Source organism: Rhinolophus hipposideros, assembly GCF_964194185.1.
Source record: "Rhinolophus hipposideros genome assembly, chromosome: 19".
NCBI classification, from domain to species: domain Eukaryota; kingdom Metazoa; phylum Chordata; class Mammalia; order Chiroptera; family Rhinolophidae; genus Rhinolophus; species Rhinolophus hipposideros.
Window position 1 is genome coordinate 31356029 of NC_138065.1, and position 20510 is coordinate 31376538.

At 47.7% G+C, this 20510-nt stretch overlaps 2 protein-coding genes across 2 annotated transcripts; one reads left to right on the forward strand and one right to left on the reverse strand.

Annotated features, from left to right (window-relative positions):
• Nucleotides 1-2540: 2540 nt before the first annotated feature.
• On the forward strand, nucleotides 2541-7655 carry RHEX (regulator of hemoglobinization and erythroid cell expansion; the record flags this gene model as incomplete). Its single annotated transcript, XM_081025416.1, has 4 exons — nucleotides 2541-2637; nucleotides 3767-3910; nucleotides 6842-6912; nucleotides 7455-7655. 4 exons carry the CDS (start codon nucleotides 2541-2543, stop codon nucleotides 7653-7655), a joined length of 513 nt encoding a protein of 170 aa, XP_080881542.1.
• A 7387-nt stretch (nucleotides 7656-15042) lies between these two features.
• On the reverse strand, nucleotides 15043-17505 carry AVPR1B (arginine vasopressin receptor 1B; the record flags this gene model as incomplete). Its single annotated transcript, XM_081026189.1, has 3 exons — nucleotides 15043-15213; nucleotides 15736-16019; nucleotides 16560-17505. The coding sequence occupies 3 exons, from the start codon at nucleotides 17503-17505 to the stop codon at nucleotides 15043-15045; spliced, it is 1401 nt and encodes a 466-aa protein (XP_080882315.1).
• Between the last annotated feature and the right edge of the window lie 3005 nt (nucleotides 17506-20510).

Below are 20510 nucleotides of genomic sequence, written 5' to 3' on the forward strand. Positions count from 1 at the left end.
GTGTGTACATATATTTACACACAGGTACCAAGTATATTTATGAAAATGTATGGATAGTTTTGTGAAATAAAATTGGGGGTGATTTTATAAAATGCTTTGCATTTTTTTAATTCTTCTACTACAAATATCTATTCATTGTTTATTTTAAATAAATAAAGGGGGAGGGGAGTCTTAAAAAATTTAAAGTTTGAGTATTGTGTCAGAACACAGCCCTTTGATGGGAGACGGAGAATAATTTCTGTGATTAAGGACAAATGAGACATTCAACACGAAGTAATCAATGCTAAAGCACTAGAACGCCTTAAAAATGGAAACTTGTTGATTTCACAGACACACATGGATAAAAGCTTCTAGCTTTTTTCCATGACTTTTATGTCTTTTGTGACACTAAATCTCTCCCGGTCAAGACCAATCTTCCTTTTGCAGCTGCCCCAGAAATCAGTCAGTCTGGTACTGAAATTTGCTTGAAAAGTCAGTATCTGTACCAAAACATATCTATGCCCTTCTTTCAATTAACTCACCAAATCCTTTAAGATCATTATTTTTCCTGGAAAATCTCCTTCTTGCTTCATCTCGATCATTTTTGTGTTTTCTTTCCAGCGTCTTGACTCTGCGGTTTTCATTTCGTGCACAGCCACTTTGAGCTTCCTTTCTGGAGTTTGCTGATCGTTATTCATTTGTCTATGGACTTCGGGGAGGTAACTTCCGAGAGTGCTTTGTCTCCTGCCGCCTGCCATCTGGGTCAGTGTCCTCTCTGCGGCCCCTCAGTGGGCTCCTACAGGAAGCACTGGAGAAGCCCTGGTGCTTCTTCTGTTCTCACCTTCTGATGCTTATCGCCTGCACTGGTGGGTGCTGGGACAATCAGTTGGAGGACTCTGACACAGACAGGAAGGAGAATTCTCCCATCTAGAACATTCCCACGTTTCATCCCCCAACCTGCCCATCTCACAGGCTGAATCTAAACAAAATAAACATGTCTGGATCCTGAATCCATTTTTTTAAATCAAAATAGGCAGAACTCTTTGGGAGTGATAATGTTAGGTGTACTTTGCTCATTTAACTTGAAAAGCAAAGGGCAGGTAGTTAAATTCCTTTGAGAGAAGTGTCCGAAATTTATTATGTAGAAAAGAGGGGGCTTCAGTAATTGTGATGAATAAATCGGGCCGGTTTGCTCCTAACTTTTGACCTCCCACAGAAAAGTCATTCTGAGGACTGGCTTGATGGTCTGTGAAGGGTGTGGGGAGATGGAATTTTCTCTCCGGAGACTTCCAGCTGGCCAACACCCACAGCCCTGGAGAGGTGGTGGTGGCAAGCCCTGCACCCCTCGCCCCATCACTGCCTGTTCTCTCTCAGGACTCTTGGTCCAAATGTTGGTCTTAGAATGCCCCAGTGTGAGAACTACTAATGAAAACAAAATTTTCAGGGCTTTTCACACTGCACTTAGCACTTGGAAACCCTGCCTGGGAAAATAAGCCTTCACAGCAGTAAAAGCTTTTTTCAGGTTCACAGTCGGCAGCAGGACTGTGGGCGGTGGGTGGCGCGGCCCCATCTCAGTGCTCCATAAATATCATTTCAAAGGCTTTGACTTATCCTGCCTTTGTCTTACAATACATTCACATTCAGCCACGTTGATGAAATTCATCAGCTAATTTTTAATTAAACATGTTTGTAAGGGTGTAACAACAGCCACAGTCTTGGTCCCAAAGCCCAGTGACGCCATGTAGGGTGTGTGTGTGCACTTAAGGTTTAGACTTCTTCAAAGACTCTCTGCCAGGGTATTTGCTCTACTCGGACCCCTTTGTGCTTCCAGCAGCAGTTAAGACTCTGGGAAAAGAGAGGAATGGCTGAGCATGTCGGCATGGACTTGGAGCTCAAAGCCAGGCCTGGCCACGTGCTAGCTGTGCAACCGCAGACATGTCCCTCAGCTCTCTGAGCCTCACAGTGCTTGTTACAAAAGGACGGGCATGATATCCAGGTCAGAGGAGTGAATTGGGTAGGACGGCGTGTGTGCCAGGGACTCATTGCTGGCTGCTACAGCCTATTTTGTAGATGCAAAAGCTAACATCTGGGGAGAGGAGAGCAAATGACCCCCAAGCAGCCAAGCTTGTCCACGGGGAATTCAAGTGTCGAGGACAGGCGTCCTGACCAGCTGCCTTGCCTCCTGCAGACCTCTAGGACAGTCCTGCTGGTGGTGCCATTTGGAGATGAGGTGTCCAGGGCGATTCCTCTGAAGTCTTTTCCTGCAGAACAGGGAATAGCCTGAGCCCCACTCATGACCCGTGGCTGCCCTGTAAGAAGCTCATCATGCTGACAGAGTGAGTATGTTTCCAATCAGGCTAATTAGTATAGCTGGCTTCCAAGCACGCGCACCACCCTCTCTGGCTCCCCATGTCTCACTATCCAGAGAGGCAAAGGGACCTGCCCTGAGACACACAGCAATACCAGATTGGCTCCTCTGGTTGGGAGCAGGGATAGCTTTGCAGCTGTATTGGCACCTCCGCAACCTCTAACTTTGACCCCTCTCCTTTCCCAACAGAGACATGAAGCTCTGGCAAGGCTTAGTGATCGCAGTTGTGTCCCTCATCTTACAGGCCTGCCTCCTCACAGTCATGAACTATCTGCTCGGCAGGCACATGGGTAACTGGCTCAGTGTCCTCTCCCCTAGTAACCCTCAGGGACCATTCCCAAGCCTGCAGCAGGACCAGCCCCCTTTGGAAACCCCGAATATCACTTGAAAACCTTAAGGATCCGATGGCCAAATGGCCCCTCACCCTGCCAACCTCCAGCTGGGTAATCCCCACACTGACTCAACCTATTTCTGGTTGGGAATGATGGCTCAGAGTCCTTCCACTACCTGGAACTTCTGCCTAGAGACAAGCTTCTGTAATGCTCGTGAGGGTGGGCTCCCTTAGTCTGGGTCTAATTAATCTTCTTCATCACCATCAAAGGACTGAATGTGAAGAAATGGCTTTGAATTACAACAGAAGGGAGTATGGTTAGACTAGAGATCATCTTAAGTTCTTGAACTGCTCGAATAGAAAGTGGAGAAGCTGTCCTAGAAAGGCATTACAATTAGGGAAAATAAAATAACATTGCTTTGGCTAAGACAGGGGATTGGGAAGGATGATGTCATGAAAGTTTTTCCAGTAAAGAATGTCTAGGCTTCTCTAATCATTCATTCATTCATTCATTCATTCATTCATTCATTCATTCAATACAATAGGGAACAAGACAAAAACCCCTACCCTTAATATAACTTACATTCCGTGGGGGCACAGACAACAAACAAGGTAAGTAAAACACACGTGGGTTAGATCATGATAAGTGCTAGGGAGAAAAAAAAGCACGGCAATGTGATATGAATTAGATGGTGGCCAGCATTCCTGAGATGCTGACGTTTGAGTATAAGCCTGAAAGAAGTGAGGAAGTGAGCTGCACCTGCAAAGGCCCTGAGGCAGGAGAGTGTTTGGCACATTATAGCAGGAGCAAAGAGGCTGGGGTGCCTGGAGCTGAGGGTTGGGCAGGAGAAAAGGAGGTGAGGCCACGGAGGATCTTTAAGGCTGGGGCTTTGGCTTTTACTCCAAATGAGTGAGATGAGAGGCATTGCAGGGTTTTGAGTGGAGGAGTGCTGAGATTTGAAGAGATCCCTCTGAATGTTTTATCCTAATGAGAATTGTGTTCAGAAATATGATGTGTCTGACCCAGTTGGCTTTCATTTTTTTTTTTTTTTGGCTTTTATTTTTGACCCTTGTCCTGCCCCCCCTAGCCAAAGAGAATGAGCGATTACTAAAAAGAGCCAGGCTCCAGGTCCCCAGGCCCAGCCCTACCCACCACCACTCACCTGCTGCCCAGGAGATGAAAGAGACTCGGGCAGAGAGAAGCACCCCTGTGTCTGAACCTCGTTACAGGGGTGAGTAATGGAGCAGGAGGGAGAACTGGTCATAAAGCATATTATGCTCTGTCTGGACACCCAGGGAGCCTCTGTGCAGCAGCCCAAATCTGTCCCTGCCAGCCTGAGCCACTAGCCTGAGGACTCCTCTGTTTCATCTAATCTACTGTTGATTCCCTGTAATACATTCTTCGTTTCCATCATTGTATCCTTTATTTCTGACTCGGTCTTTTCTCTGGTTTCCATCTCCATTTTTATGCTTCCTATCTCTCTGTTGAAGTTCTTCCTGAGATCATTGAGCATACTTAATAACCAGCGTTTGGAACTCTGCATCTGGTTGATTGCTTATCTCTGTTTTGCTTAGTTCTCTTTCTGGAGCTTTGTTCTGTTCTTTTATTTGGGACATGTTTCTTTGTCTCCCCATTTTGGCTGCCTTCCTGTGTTTGTTTCTATGTATTAGGTAGGGCTGCTATGTCTTCCAGTCTTAGTAGAGTGATCTTATATAGTAGGTGTGCTGTAGGCTTTGGTGGTGCAATCTTTCTGGTCACCTGAGCCACATGCTCCAGGTATGTCCCTTGTGTGGGTTGTGTGTGTCCTCCTCTTGTATTGAGCCTTGGTTGATAATTGCACATCAATGAGAGGGACTGACCCTTGGGCTCACTGGTTGAGGACTGGCCTTGACGACAAAGGAAGAGTTGTGCAGGGGCTGATCCTACAGAGTAGAATCTGCCTCAGCAGGACTCTGGTGCCTGCCCAATCCACACCTTGGGTGTGTTGTGCTTGAGGGTGTCTGGGTGATGCTCCAGCTCGTTTTGAAGCTGGCCACTGGGGGTGCCAGCCCGAAGACCACCTTGGAGGGAATCCATTGTAGGTCTACTTCAGCCACAGCCCATGCCCCACTGGGGGCCACCCAGCAGGAGCCAGAAAGAAACCCACAGATATCTGCTGCCCGTGCTGTGCTTAGAAGTGCCTTGAGAAGCCAAGCCATAAACCAAGGCTGGCTGTAACTAGTGTCAGCTTAGGGTTGCTCAGCCAGAGGTACAGGACACACTCAAGCCAGATGCTGCTTGCCTAGGTTCCGCGAATCTTTGAGAGACCTTAGGAAAGTGCAGCTTGAGACAAGGCAAGTGGTCTGCATGAAAAAGCCACTGAAAGCAGAGTGGGTGTGCCTGAAAGTTGGGCGGGGCCAGGTCTTGAATTGCCAGGATGTGGCGAATGAACTGTGGAGAGTCAGAAATAGCAGCAGCTTGTGTTCGCAGGCCGGGAAGGGAGAAGGCTCAACAAAGAAACAGTGGCCTCTGCCAGCTCCCCTGTTCAGGTGAAAGCCCCCTCTCCAACCCCTGTCCCAAGCCAGACAATTCAATTCCCCACCATATGTCCTTGCCACCTTTCCAGCTGCTACCCCAACACTGGAGCTCAGAGCAACTGATTCTGTTGGTGGGTAAGTCCGTGCACGGTCCCTTTAAGCGGATTGCCTGTGAGTGCAGCCGCACTCAGTCTCACTCAGTCACAATTTCTGCTGGTTTTCACTACCAAAAATTATGGGGACTTCTCTCCCTGGCACTGGAACCCTGGGCTTGGGTGGGGCTGGGATCTCTCACTCCTTTAGGGGGTCAGGTGGACCCCCACAGCCAAAATAGCCCTCCTGATCGTTAACAGTCACATGCTGGTGTGGGACCAGCCCGTTCTGCATCTCTGACCTTCCTATCAGTCTAGAGGTGGCTTCTTCTACAAGTCCTTAGTTGAAAGGCTTCAGCTCAGCTTGATATTAGGCAATTCTCAATAATGGTTGTTTTGTAGATTAGTTGTAATTTTGATGTGTTTATGAGAGAAGGTAAACACAGCGCTTACCTGCTGCGCCATCTTGGTTGTCTCCTAGAGCCCAGACTTTGACTGTCCCTGCCTTCTCCAGCCATGGCTGCTGCTATGCGTCATGCCATCTGGCCAGTGTCCTTGGCTGGTTCCAGAGCTGACTCAGCCATACTCCCAGAGGCCCCTTCTCTACAGTCTTAGATCCTTGTGGGTATCTGGGCATTTTAATAAGTATGAGTCTTGGTGATAGTTCAAATGATTGTCCACCTCTGACAAGTGGACCAACAGGCTCACCACCCTCTTGTTTTCTATCTCAGGACTGGGGAGATACACCAGGCCACGATTCACACAATGGAAACTGTTGCTTCTGCAGCAAGACAACTACCCCTGGAAATGCACTCACAAGATACCATACTTTTTCCATTGATTTATCACTTGATTGACTTGGGTTTGTTCCATCCTTTTAATTTTACCTTTTGAGTTGGAGAGATCTGGTTGTCAGGCTTCCCTAACACTGAGAAAAGGCCTCAGGACATGTGGGAAACACAAGATGCCACTCACATGAATTTAGTGCTTCAGTGGAATGAGAGAGGCACTAGCTTTATCATGACCCCTGACCCAAAAGCTTCACCAGAGACTGGCCAAAATCAGAGACTCTTTGGTTGTCAGGGAGCTCAGAGATCATTGTCCAACCCTCTTGTCTTATAGGGGACAAAACCAAGGCACAAAAGGATGTAACCTGCCTAGAGTTAGTGACAGGTTTAGACTACAACCTGTAACTGTGACTTCTGAGGCCAGAGCGGTTTTCATTGGGCCACATTGTCTCAGTATGTCCCTCTTTTTTCCTCCCAAGCACAAGCAAGCCTAGTGTGTTTGTTATTAGTTTTAGATGGAACTGGACAAAACAGCAGTGCCTAGACTCTTGGCCATGTTTCTGGCTATTTTTGGAGGCGCTCTCTTCCACTACCTTCTCTCTGTTCTATTCCTGTTTTCCCTTTTGGGGCTCTGTATCTCTCTTCCCCCCTCCTCTTTGTGTGGCGTCGCCTTTGTCTTTGCCTCATCCTCCCTTCCTTTGGCTCTATCCTCTCCTAACACCCTGCAGCTTTCTTTAGAAGAAGAACAGCTTCTATTTCTCCCTAGATGACGACGATACATCCTCAGATAGCTCTGACACCTCGGACAGTTCCAGCAGATCCCCTCACACCTGCCAGGTAATGGACACTCCTAGTCATCCCAGCCCTCCATATGCAGCCTGGGGTCCCTGTGGTAAAACCTCAGGAATTCAGGCCACCCTGGCTACAGAGATGGGAGCAAGGAAAGAGGGGCTTCTTGACTCATTACAGCATCCTGAGGTGAGGGTGATCACACTTTCACTGACAGTCTCGTATCAGCATGTATCATCCAGATAAAGGGGGTCTGAGTGAGCTGTAAAAATGGAAGTGATAATGGGAAGCTTCCTTCTCTCCATATCCCAGTCACTAGGCCACTGCTCTGAGTCATGACCTCATCTGCATTGATTCTCTACATCTTTCTTCCTTAAACCCATTCATTCTCTAAAGATAGGAGGAACAAGGTCACTGGCAAGCCTCCTCACTGCCTGGCCCTGCTCTCAGACATGGCCATTTGGGATCTAGGTTCCTTCCCATCCAGCCTAGGGCCAGCCTCTTTGAGTGAGAGTTCAGTTCCGGGGTCCTACCTCCTCCAAACATGGTAGGAATGTTGACCTACATTTCTCTGTTCTTTTGCCCTGAAGGCCACCAAGGATGTGAATTACACACAAGTGATCTTTTCAGCCACTGGAGGACGAAAAAATGAATCTGCCTCAGACTATGAGGACGTAAAGGAAGCCACAGATTATGTCAATATTAATCCAAAAAGCCACAAGCACAGTTTGTGGACTTTTGTGAACCCTGCTGTCTCTGAGCCAGTGGAATACACTCAGGTGGCCATGTGAATTCTAGGGTTTGTGTTTTTTTTTAAACGGGATAAAGTTCTCTACGAATTCTTGTACTTATTTAACAAGGCATAGGAGGAAAACACAGGCTTGTATCTCAGCAAGAAAGATTCAGATGAGATGTTATGAAGAACTTCCAGGTTAAATATGAAAACACAGGAACATATCAGTAGAGAAAGTGGTGAAGTCTCCATAGAAAATTTTTAAAAGATTTAAATCAGCTGTAGTAGAATTTTGTTTGTCAGTCTTATGATTAAATAACTCTTTGAGCTCTTTAATTATTGGCAGTAAACAACTTCCTAGAAAGTTTAAAGGCCAGCCTGGTGGCTCAGGTGGTTGGAGCGCCGAGCGAGGTCGCTGGTTCAATTCCCACATGGGCCAGTGAGTTGCGCCCTCTACAGCTAAGATTATGAACAACAGTTCTCCTGGAGCTGGGCTGCCATGAGCTGCCATGAGCAGCTGTGAGCGGCCAAATGACGACTGGCGACCAACTGCCTCAGCCGGGGCAAGGCTCATAATACCAGAATGGGCCAGGGAGCTGTGTCCTACACAACTAGACTGAGAAACAACGGCTTGAACGGGGTGGGGCGGGGGAAGCGGAAGAAAAGGGGGGAAAATGTTTTAAATACAATGGCAACCACCAGTTCCTCTTTTCCTCTTGCCTAACCCTGCATGTGTCCCTTTTTCACTGTCCTGTCTTGCTGAGTAATCGTGCTTTGCCCTCAGAACTATAAATAGTGCACTTAGAAAGCCCACCATCATTCAACCTTTGAATTCAATGTTTCTTATGAACGAAAGATGACAAATAGTCCTGGTAAATACCAACTAACATCACAATCTGTTATTACAAAAAAAATCTTTCCAAATCTGATTCAATAAAATTCAATATCCATTCCTGGTTTGTTGTTTCTCTTTTAACCAATTAAGAATAAAAGGACACTTTCTTAATGTGATTAAGAATAGCTTATCTCAAATCAGCAGATTGCATGGTATTTAACTATAAGGTCCTAGATGCAGTCCTATTAAATCATCAACAAAGTTAAGAATGTCCACAAGCCTGCTTTTTCTCCTTCATTATCTAACATTGCTCTAGAAAGTCTAAGCAGTACAATAAAACAGTTAACAAAAGTAAGGGCTATAACTATTGGAAACGGTAAAATTTGTCATTGTTTCCAGATATCCTAGCCCTAGAAAACCTCAGAGAGTTAACTTAAAATGTTTAAAAATTAAGCAGTGAACAGTAAGCCAAGACTAGAGAAATATACAATATACTTTCTCCAACAGCTAATTAAAACACAAAATGAAAACAAAAATTGCTCACAAAACCTAAACATCCCCCAAAATGGAAACCCTACGAGTACTCCCAGCCAAATTCCAACCATATGAGTGGCATTCAGGTCTTAGAGACAATTTATGAAATTGCTCTGTCTACTGGTTGTAAATCACCTTTCGAGTCCTGGTTCTGGGAGCAGCAGTCAGTTTTCATAATCCCAGGCCCTTCTTCCCCTAGAAGATCTGAATAAATGGTTCTGGTTTGGTTTCTGGGGATGTAAATTTTTGCTGGCCTACGTGTCGCTCCACCTCTTACCCACCATTGTCGTTTCTCTCCTGCTATGATTTGAATGTTTGTACCCCCTCCCCAAATTCATATGTTGAAATCCTAACTCCAAGGTGATGATATTAAGAAGTGGGACCTTTGGGAGGTGATTAGCTCATGATGGTGGTGTCTTTGTGAATGAGATTAGGGATCTTATAAAAAAGACCCCACAGAGCTCCCTAACCCCTTCATCTTGTGAGGATACAATAAGTCTGCAACCCATAAAAGGGCCCTCACCCACCATGGTGGCACCCTAATTTTGGACTTTCAGCCTCCCAAACTGTGAGAAAGAAATTTCTGTTGTTTATAAGCCACTCAGTCTGTGGTATTTTGTTATGGCAGCTGTAATGGACTAAGACATCTCCTTAGAAAGCTTTTCTTAATGGGCAAAAAGAGACTCTGTTGATTAGAAAGACAGAATGAAGAATAAACACCAACAGGGACACTATCTTTGCATCCAGAAGTGAAACTCTACTTCTTATGCATTGCTTTTGAAAAGGAAAAAAAAATCAAGTGTACTGAAAGAATTTAGAGATGTTACAGTGCACCCAAGAGAAACTACCCAAGGTCACTGTGGAGACATCACCAGGAGAGGTGACTGCGTGGTAGCCCAGACAGAGTGCCTGCTCTCTGCAGAATTCTGGCTGGGCCCTGGGGGTTGGGAGGAGCGTATATGAAAAGAAGGCTTGAGCATCTGGGTGGGTGGGGTTGAGGCATGCATGACCTAGTTGTGAGGACAGGCTAGAACATGTGCAGAACAACATGTGACAAAGGGGAATTAACACCGGGGAATCAAAGCAGAGCTTATTAATGTTTAGGCAAACTGGGCACAAGGATGTCAGGATGAAGTGGACCTAATCAGGGGAAACATCCAGAGAGAGGTGTGTGTGACCTCCGTTTAGGAAGAATGGCGGAAAATCGATGGATGGGAGAAGAGACAGAAGGAAAGGGAGCGGGCCTGGCTGGATACAGGCCTCACAACTGCATGGAGAAATGACGGTGTCTCAGAGGCAGTGGTGACACTCTGCAGCAGGGAGTTGGTGTCAGACAGAACAGAGACCTGAAGGCCACGGACCATCTGATTAAGGTCTATAATGAACTCTGCTGTGATTGGCTTCAAAGGGATGACATTTGATAGCAAATAGATGTATCATGGAGGTTAACATTAGCAGCCGACCCGACCGCTTATAAGGAGGAGGCATTCTTGGAGAATGCTGTTTAAGAACTGAGTTAAGTGTGACTCCAAGTAACTTACAGAGATTTGATTGACTGTCGATGGCGCAGATGACTTCTCAGATGGCCTGATAAGAGGAGGGCTGTTTTCCTGTCCTAAGGTGTTTGGGTCAATAAGCCAACGATTGGGGCCAGCTAACGATTTGAATTGATCCTCAAAGTCATTGCCAACCATGTTGCTAGAAATAAAATGGCCTTTAGTTTGTGATAACTCTGTGGGTTTAGAGGGTTAGCTGCCTAAATCTGTATGAATGGTGTCCTGTGTGAGTAATCACCCTTTCAGGTGTGTAGTTTCTAGCACAGTGAAGTCACTTTCTCCCATGTTGTATGTCATCAGAACCTGCAGGGGACAATTGTGCTGCCCCACTCTGGGTTCTTCTGTGGGTGAGAACTGGATGAAAACCTCTCCCAAACTACCTTATAACAAGATACAGAGAAACTGATTTGCTACTGGCAACCAGTAGATAGTTGATTAAATGGCAATAGTAAACTGGGAATATGCAGTAGACCAGAATAAATGTGACCTGTCTGCAACGAATTCTTATTCTAAAGAAGCAAGCTCCTAATGCCTACCACAGAACTTCAGCAGAATTCCACGAGGGATACTGTCTTATTGGTTCACAGGACCCACTAGGGTGAGGAGGTATTTTATGACTATCAGTGGGTTTTTTTATTCCTGGGATCAGGACAGATTTCTGGATCCAGAGGGGCTCTCAAGAGGCCTTCTAACCCAACCCTCCAGACTCTAAACTGAATACATTATAATAACTCCATCTCATCTAGGTTGTCTTTTGTTTGTTTGTTTTGTTTGTTTGTTTGTTTGTGGTTTCCACTAGCTCCCTCAAGCACTAACCCTTTCAAACAGGAATTTCACTGGCAGTAGAAACTTCTTGTTCTTTGCACTTCTTTGCCAAGTACATCCACTGTGAGCTTAGCAAGCAAAAAAAGCACATGTCCAGGTATTTCAGGAGAACTGGGTCAAATGAGAGCCCAAGACTCTAGAACTTTAGGGAAAGTTAGTACATGCTTAGAGCTGGGAAGCTGGGTGATTTTCCCAGTGTCATGCAGGGTCTCTGGTCCCACTCCTCACGCAAGAACGCAGGATATGGTGAGGCCAAAAAGGAACACCAGCAGAGCCATAGACAGGAGAGTCATACCACTATATTCTTGCTGGCGGCTGGGTTGGAGACACAGGAAGCAGGATTCACATGATCCACAATCTGCCATCCACTTCTCTGCCAACCAACCCCCTAGCGTAGCCACGGCAGTTATATTAGTGGCTAATGGCTAACTGATTACAGCTGATGGCCACCTAATAACCAAGCCAGCACCTTTCCACGTGAGGCTGAGAGATTGGAAACTGCTCTCTGGGACTCTGTCCCCACACCCAGCCTGCCCCTGTGGGGTTTTATTGCTTCAGACCTACTTTCAGCCGCACACTGCCACTGTGTGGCTCCAGGGAAAATTGCAAGACACACTTGTTTCCTTTTCTGGCTTAAACTGGTGGGAAGCAACGTTCTGGAAAGGTTATTCCCCACACCTCAACCTTCCCCCGGCCCCTGCCCCTGCCCCTTCCCTGCTCAAGGAGATCAAAATTTTATTTTAGCTTGCCTATTCCATTATCATTGTCCTTAGGAAACAAAGATTCCCAGAAATTTCCTGGTTATTAAGGAATTTTATTGGTTAATTTCAACCACACCTCTGGGTTCCTGACCCAGGAGTGAGCTGCCACAGCCCAGGCTGAATCTATAATAGCCCCTTGATAAATATAAGACTTATTTACACACAAAACACAGAGAGAGTCATCTGGAAAATTACTGGCCTATATCAAACAATGTAAAAAGCAATTCTGAGAAATCCCCACAGTCAACCAGTTAACCTCCTCCTGCCATCCTCTGCTCTGCCTGCCCCCCTCACCCCATGCTCCCACATGGGTTCTAAGTGACCGAAGTCCTGTATTTCGCAGAGAGTTATCTTCCTGGGGTTAGCGGTCAGAAATGAGATTGACCCAGGGAGCACAGAACCTTCTTGCTTCCCACAAGAGTCCCTCTCTCCGAACCCTACCCAAGGCCCTTGTGCTGTCCCAGAATGTCTGTGAGAGCTTCCTACACATCGTGCAAAAGCTGTCATTCATAGATCCAGACAAGATCCTGCTATTTCCTTCAGGAGTGTCCGGCTGCTCCCCTCTGGCCTTATCATAGGACAGCAGCAGCTTTCTGAAAGATCAAATGCAGCCTTTCCGTGGAAGGAACAGTGAGGGCTCCCAAGCTGTTCACAAGTAAATCCCCTTTGTGCAATACAAAACTGAAAATGCAATAGTGTTATTGTTTGCTGTAGAAGGTGAAGAGGAGACTTGGAAGGTGTCTTGATTCCAGGTCTCCTCTCTTCCCTCTGAACTGTAGAGTTTCCTGTGCCCAGTGCCAGATGCAGCCAGAGCCGGGCCCTCATCCTCTTTTTTTTTTTCTTTAAGATTTCATTGGGGAAGGGGAACAGGACTTTATTGGGGAACAGTGTGTACTTCCAGGCCCTTTTCCAAGTCAAGTTGTTGTCCTTTCAATCTTAGTTGTGGAGGGTGCCGTTCAGCTTCAAGTTGTTGTCCTTTCAGTCTTAGTTGTGGAGGGCGCAGCTCAGCTCCAGGTCCAGTTGCCGTTGCTAGTTGCAGAGAGCACAGCCCACCATCCCTTGCGGAAGTCGAACTGGCAACCTTGTGGTTGAGAGGATGCACTCCAACCAACTGAGTCATCCAGGAGCTCAGGGGCAGCTCAGCTCAAGGTGCTGTGTTCAATTTTAGTTGCAGGGGGCGCTGCCCACAATCCCTTGCGGGACTCAAGGAATTGAACTGGCAACTGTGTGGTTGAGAGCCCACTGGCCCATGTGGGAATGGAACCGGCAGCCTTTGGAGTTAGGAGCACGCAGCTCCAACTGCCTGAGCCACCTGGCCGGCCCTCATCCTCTTCTTTAACAGTAGAGTATTTCATTGTCTACAGTCTTCCAAATCCCTCCCACGCTGTGGCATAGTTATTTCTACTTAACAAATGAGGAAACTGTTCCTTAGAGAGATTGGATAACTTGCCCAAGTTCGTACAGGTAGAAAATAGGTGACATCAGGACTCAAACCCATACCTTTGGGGTACAAGGCTGGTGTCCCTTTTACTTCCCATTCATCACAATGAGCAGATTTACTTAGTAACTGTTATGGGCACTAGGGTCAGGAACTGTGGTCTGAAGGGGGAAGGTGGCTTATGTAAGCAGAGGAATGAACAACTTCAACAGCTCAGGCTGGCATGGGAGGCTCCTGAGCCCAGCACCACTGGGGCAGATGGACAGGGAAGAAGTGGCTGGATGTCAGGTACAGACATGGGCAATGGAGCACAGTGAAAAGACTGTGGGTTGTCTTCCTTGAAACTTGTTCCCACTAGGAGCCTGTGTCCCGCCTTCTAGTTCTCTAGCACTGAAGGGTTGGGATGCTTTGCTCACTCACAACACTCAGCTTCATTGTTTTCTTTTAGGAAACCTAAGGTGGCTTCTGAGAGCTGAGTGGTCTTACATACGTGTATCCCCAAAGTCATAGTAATTTCTCAAAGCCTCCCTAAGAGAGGAGGGCAAATTGAACCTGTTTCCTAGAGCTGTTTTCAGGAACTCTTAATTAGATTGGCCATCTCTTACATTAATATAGAGTTTATGGGTTTACAAACCACCTATATATCCGCAGTCCTACTTGACCCTCACAACTGAGAGAGCAAGCATGTCACCCATGTTGGTCATCGGTGGTGGCATGGTGGTGGAACTAGGACCCAGTTCTCCTGACGTTTCAGCTGATGCTCTTTCCACCATCAAGGCCATCTCTAAGATTAGAATCAGAATTAGGGCGGGAAAGCTACCCCATGATATAAATCCCACTGGAGATAATTCAGGACAGAGCCCAGACTACCTGCCCTGCTGTCTCTCTCGCCGTCAACATCAGAGAATTGAGGGCAAAAATGGACAGTATGGCCATGGCAGGACCCACAGTCACCAGAATTGAGTCAAAGAGTATAAATGTCATTTTCATGAAAATCCAAATGATTCTTCTAGAGACTGTTGGTCAGAGTTCCTTTTGTATTTCTCTATCATAATGCCATTTCCAGTCTTGCAAAGTCATGAAAGTTTAGAGCTGGGAAAGACCTTAGAGATCATCTCTGTTCTACAGGGGAGGAGACTGAGGCCCAGAGAGAGAGGTGACTGGCCCAAGGTAATAGTTACCTGAAGGCAGAGCCGAGCTTCCAGTCCAGGGCTGCTGACCTGATCACAGAATGCACATGATTTATGTGGAAGCTCTCAAGAGCCTGGAGGAAATCTGGAGCCATGAGCTCATCATACTTTCTAGAAGGTTGTCTCCTCCATGCAGCCCCAGAGGAAGGAGCACTCTGGACCCCCTGGGGGGAGGAGGGAGAGCAACCACTTCCTACGCTTCTGACACTTCCTCCACTCCTAATTTCATCCCTTCCTTCCCTGCCCTCTTTCTTCTCACACTCACCCCCAGTGGGACCACTAAGAATATACAACACTTTGCCCCTGTCACCGCCCTATAAAAGGGGGTGGCATGGGAGAAGAGGAAATAGAATTTACAGAGTTTCTGCTAGTTACCTGGCGCTGTACTAAATCCTGCATCTCCCTCCAGTAGACAGGTGGGCAGAGCAGGTAAAGCCCCCAGACCCATTTACTTTTCTTCATTAAACAATCCTTCCTCTACAAAAAATAATAATAATAATAATTTTTTTAAAAATCTAGAATCCAAATAGGGTCTTTCTTACAGTTTTTCACTTTCCCCCTCTCCTGGTTATGCTGGGTGTGCTGGTGAGGTTAGGGAGGGGACACGTGGCCAAGGCAGGAGACCAGCCTCTGAGTTCCAGCCACCCACAAATCCGTCCTAGGCCTGCTCCAGACCTGGGCACCACATCTACCATGTGGGTGTGTTCCTGGACCCCCTGTGAATGTGGCAGGGTCAGGGAGCTGACGGTTTGATTGTCCCCAACTCCAAGCATGAGCTTGAGAATGAAGGAAGGCAGGTTTCACACCACGGGTAGCCATTCTGGCTTCCTCATGCTGCCTCAAACTAGGATCCCCTGACCCCAGGCCTGACCCTCCCTGCGTTTACACCCAGTGCGGAGATGAGCAGAGACCCTCCTATAGCCCCATGGGCAGCAATAGACTGACTCCAGGGAGTGTTCCCTAAAAGATGCCTGTCTCAGCGACGCCTTTCCCTTCCAGCTGCTCTGAGACCTTCAGTGATTCTTCCAGCCCAGGCTTCCCGCTGAGGCTGAGGCTGAGGGTGGGTGGGCCGCTACATCGGGTCAGCAGCGTGTGGTGGCGGCTGGAGAAGCTGCCATTGGAGAGCTGCCTGCGCATCCCTGGCCCAGGACCCCCGCAGCAGGCCAGGTGGCGCAGGGGGCGTGGCCACAAGTGGCTGTTGAAGCCCATGTAGATCCAGGGGTTGCAGCAGCTGCTGAGGTTGCCCAAAAGCATGGAGATGGTGAAAGCCACATTGGTTGAATCTGCCAAGAGAGCAGCACAAGAAGTCTTAGAATGACAGCTGGAAGGGATTTGGCAGATAGTCCAGGCTGTCTCTGAACAGAGGAGGAAACTGAGTCCTAGACAGGAGAAGGGACTCACAGAAGAAGAGGAAAGAGTGCTAAGAGACACAGTTCATGGACCACAAATTGCCATCCTGGACAGGATCACTTGAAAATCTCCTTCAACTCTGTCATTCGGATTCATTTAATAAACTGGCTGTTGGTTGGCCAAATCTGCCAATGGACATATTTCTTTAGTGCCACATAATATTTTAAAATGTTTAAATTAGTTACTCAAATTTTAAAGTATGGAAATGTCACATAAAAGCTACTGACATGGCATCAGTCAACTGGATAGGAGTTGGATCTGCCCCTTTTCTCATGGGACAGGCACCATCTTTCTTAATTGCTTCACTCATTTCTTACCTGCCTGGCCCTGGGAGGTACTATAATCTGTCCTAATCCTCCTATTCTCCCTCCTGAGCTCTTTTCCATTTACCCCACCCTGTACCCCAACCACACACTTGCCTTCATTAGGGGCATTATCGTCCCACACCGACCACATCTGGACGCTGAAGAAGGGTGCCCAACAGGCGATGTAGGCCAGCACAATGACAAAGGTCATCTTCACGGTGCGGATCTTGGCCCTGGAGATGGTGCTGATACTGCTGACCCGCGATGGCAGGCCCCTCATGGCTGCGCCTGGGGCAGAAGGCGAGGGCCTGTCCCAAGTCTTCCAGCCTCCTCCTTCTACTCTCCAGGTCTGTGTCTTAACTTTTAGGTTCTTACAAATCTCATGACAGATGAGGCTGTAGCAGGCTGTGAGCATGGCCACAGGCAAGACAAAGATGGCCAGGGTGGTCCAGGTGATGTAGGCTCGTGGTCCCCAGGGGAAGCGAAAGTCTGCCCAGCAGTCCAGCACCCCTGAGCCCTGCATCACCTCTCGCAAAGAAAATATGAAGACTTGAGGCAGGCTGAGGATGGCGGCCAGCAGCCAGGGAGCAGCGATGAGTGGGTAGGTAGACTGGCTGGGCTGCTGGAGGCTGCGCAGGGGGTGACACACGGCCAGGTAGCGGTCCAGCGTCATGGCCAGCAGCATGTAGGTGGAGGCAAACATGCTGAGCACCTGCAGGTACTTGACGGCCCGGCAGAGGACGTCGGGGCCCTGGAAGCGGTAAGTGATGTCCCACAGCAGCTGGGGCAGCACCTGGAACAGCGCCACACCCAGGTCCGTCAGGGCCAGGTGCAGCACAAACAGGTGCATGCGGGCTCGCTTGCGGCCCTGCTGGCCCAACATCAGCAGCACAGTCAAGTTGCCCCCTGTCGCCAGCAGCAGGACAGTGGCCAGGACCGCGATCTCCACCTTGGCCAGCTCCTCATCCCGGCCCAGCCAGGGTGTGGTGGCATTGGGGACAGAGAGGGTGCCCTCCGGGATGGGGTCGGCAGCCCAAGGAGGCCCAGAATCCATGGTAGAAGTTTGCTGGAAGGGAAGGGAAAAGGGAGAGGGATGGATGGAGAGTGTGTGTTCAAGGAGAGGTTTGAGGGATGAATTGGAGTGGGGAGGGAGAGGTGTGAGATGGAAAGAAAGGAGAAAGGCGGGGATGACAGGGAGAAGGCTGCAAATAGGTAGAAATACCGTGTTTCGCGGAAAATAAGACCTAGCCAGGCAATCAGCTCTAATGTGTCTTTTGGAGCAAAAATTAATGTAAGACCCGGTATTATATATTATATTATATTATATTATATTATATTATATTATATTATATTATATTATATTATATTATATTATATTATATTATATTATATTATATTATATTATATTATATTATACCTGGTCTTATATTACAGTAAAATAAGATCAGGTCTTACATTAATTTTTGCTCCAAAAGACACATTAGATCTAATGGTCAGGAAGGTCTTATTTTCGGGGAAACGCGGTAGTTAAGTGTATAGGGATAGAGACGAGGAGGGAGAATGAAATAAGGAAGAAGAGGGTGGTCCCAGGGACAGGAGGGGGAACCTAGGAGCAAAGGAGGGGCCGGGGGACAAGGGGTGAGGAGGGGAAGCCTGGAAGAGGAGGTGCAGGGTGAGGCTTCTCGAAGGTAAAGAAAGCTAGGGGAGCTGCCCCATTCCCAAATCCACCCCCAATTCACTTGCTCCAAACTTTTCTGGCAGCGGAAAGCGGAGGTCCCTAAGGCTGTTTGGAGGCGCGGTCCGGGCGCCCCGCGTCTCCCGGCGGGTGAGCAGCGACCAGCGGCCGCGGGTCCGCAGCGGCTGGGGCCCAGCAGGTTTTAAGGGCTGGCGGCCGAGCCCCGCGGCCCGGAGCGTGGGTTGGCTCCTGCAGAGGAGGGCGGAGTGAGGCTCAGGCCCCCAGCCGGGGAAGGGGGAGGCAGGGTCATCAAGGGAGGGTAAGGGGGGAGGGGCGGGGGACCTGAGACGCAGCGAGAGCAGTGCACCACGCAGGCGACGCTCCTCGGCCGGCGGGACCCAAGGGCTCGCTGACAGACAGGCAAACTCGTCTGCGCTGTACCCTGGGGCCGTCGGATTGTCTCTCGGGATAGGTGCGCCCCCGGGGGTGCGGTGGCAGTCACCCGTCCCCTCAGGATGCTGCGGACCGCAGTGCTGTTGGGCGCGCCGCCTGCCCCTGGCTTTCCTAGGCCCAAAGTCTGCAGGGGTGGCAGGTGGGTGAAGCAGTGCCCCGGACGGAGCCCCAGCCCTGGAGAGGACGTCTAACCGCAGGCTCTGGTGGGAGACCTGGAGCTGCGCAGGGAAGAAGAAAAATCGGGGGTGTGTGTGGAGAGCAGGGCGGTGGTGACAGGAGAGAGGTGGGGAGGAAGGAGCCAGACCCCGGGCTCTGGTGCGCTTGAGGGGCGGGGCTGCCAGGAGAGATTCGCGACCTGTGTGGGCCAGGGAGGGCTTCACCCGAGCCTCTCGGACTCTCACGTGCAAGACCCTAAACGCAGTTCACCGCCCTGTGTGGGAGAAAACTGAGGCGGAGAGTTCTGTGGCTCGTTCTAGAAGATCACGGTGCTATAACCAGCAGCCCAGCCAGACCCAGGCCCAGGCCCAGGCCCAGGCGCAGCACAGTTTGCATTTCCGAGACGAATCTAACCTGGATCATTGTGAGAGGCACTGGAGCTGAAGGTACAAGCGCAAATACATCACCGCCCAGAGGGGGCCTTCAGCTCAGTAGAGAATGTGGTGTGTGGTACCGGTTGTGGAATTCACTTTATTTTTATTTTTAGTTCATATACAAGGGAGATTATTGGGACTCTCTCCAGAGCAGATTAGATGTTCATTCATTAGGAGTGACAAACAGCATGAAGGTCCACCACCCTCAGAGAGGGCAGGGTTCATCATTGCACAGAGGTCCTCTTGTCTTGCCTTTTAATCAAACCAGACACTCCTTTATAGTGTCACCCACCTTCGCGCTCATCCAATTAGCATCACTTCTTGAAGAGTCCACTTCCTAAACACCTACAAATGTATCTCCATTTCATCCCCCTGCCAGTCCAAACACCATTTCTCACTAAAAATAATGTAGCATCATCTTCGGGGCTTTGCACCCCAGCTTCAACTTCTCAAGGATTTAGCTCTTTATAAATGATTATTTTAAGTCTCTCTATTGGTTCATTCCCATATGCAGGCAAACAAACTCTAGTGTTGTCCATTAAAAAAAAAATTATAGCCTTCCTCAGACACTGTACTCCTCCAGCTATTGCAATCTCTTCCTCTTCACAGCAACACTTCTCAAAAGGGCTGTCCATGCTTGTCTTCATTTTCTTGCTCCCAATCATTCATTTCTTGATGTATTCATTTAAAATTATATATTTTAAACATGCTTTCAAAATATCACATATTATGGAAATGTACCATACTATATATACGATTCTGAAAATTATTTTATAAAATTTATTGGAAAAACATCGGTTAGTAACATTATAGAAATTTCAGCTGTACAATTTTATAATACAACATCTGTATACTCAATTGTGTGCTCACCACCTGAAGTCTAGTCTCCTTCCATCACCATATACTTGACCCTCTTTACCCTCTTCGTCCTCCCTCCACCTTCCTTTCTCTCTGGTAACCACCATTTTGTTGTCTGTACCTATGAATTTGTTTCGTTTGTTTGTCTTGATTGTTCATTTGTTGCTTTGTGTTTTATATCCCACATACAAGTGAAATCATATGGTTCTTGTTCTTTTCTGTCTGACTTATTTTATTTGGCATAATACTCTCAAAATCTATCCATGTTGTTACAAATGACAATATTTCATCTTTTTTATGGCTGAGTTATATTCCATTGTATGTGTATATATATATATATATATATATATATATATATATATATATATATATATATATATATATATAACATCTTCTTTATTCAATCATCCATCGAAGGACTCTTAAGTTGCTTCCATGTCTTGACTATTTTAATAGTGCTGCAATAAACATAGGGGTACATAT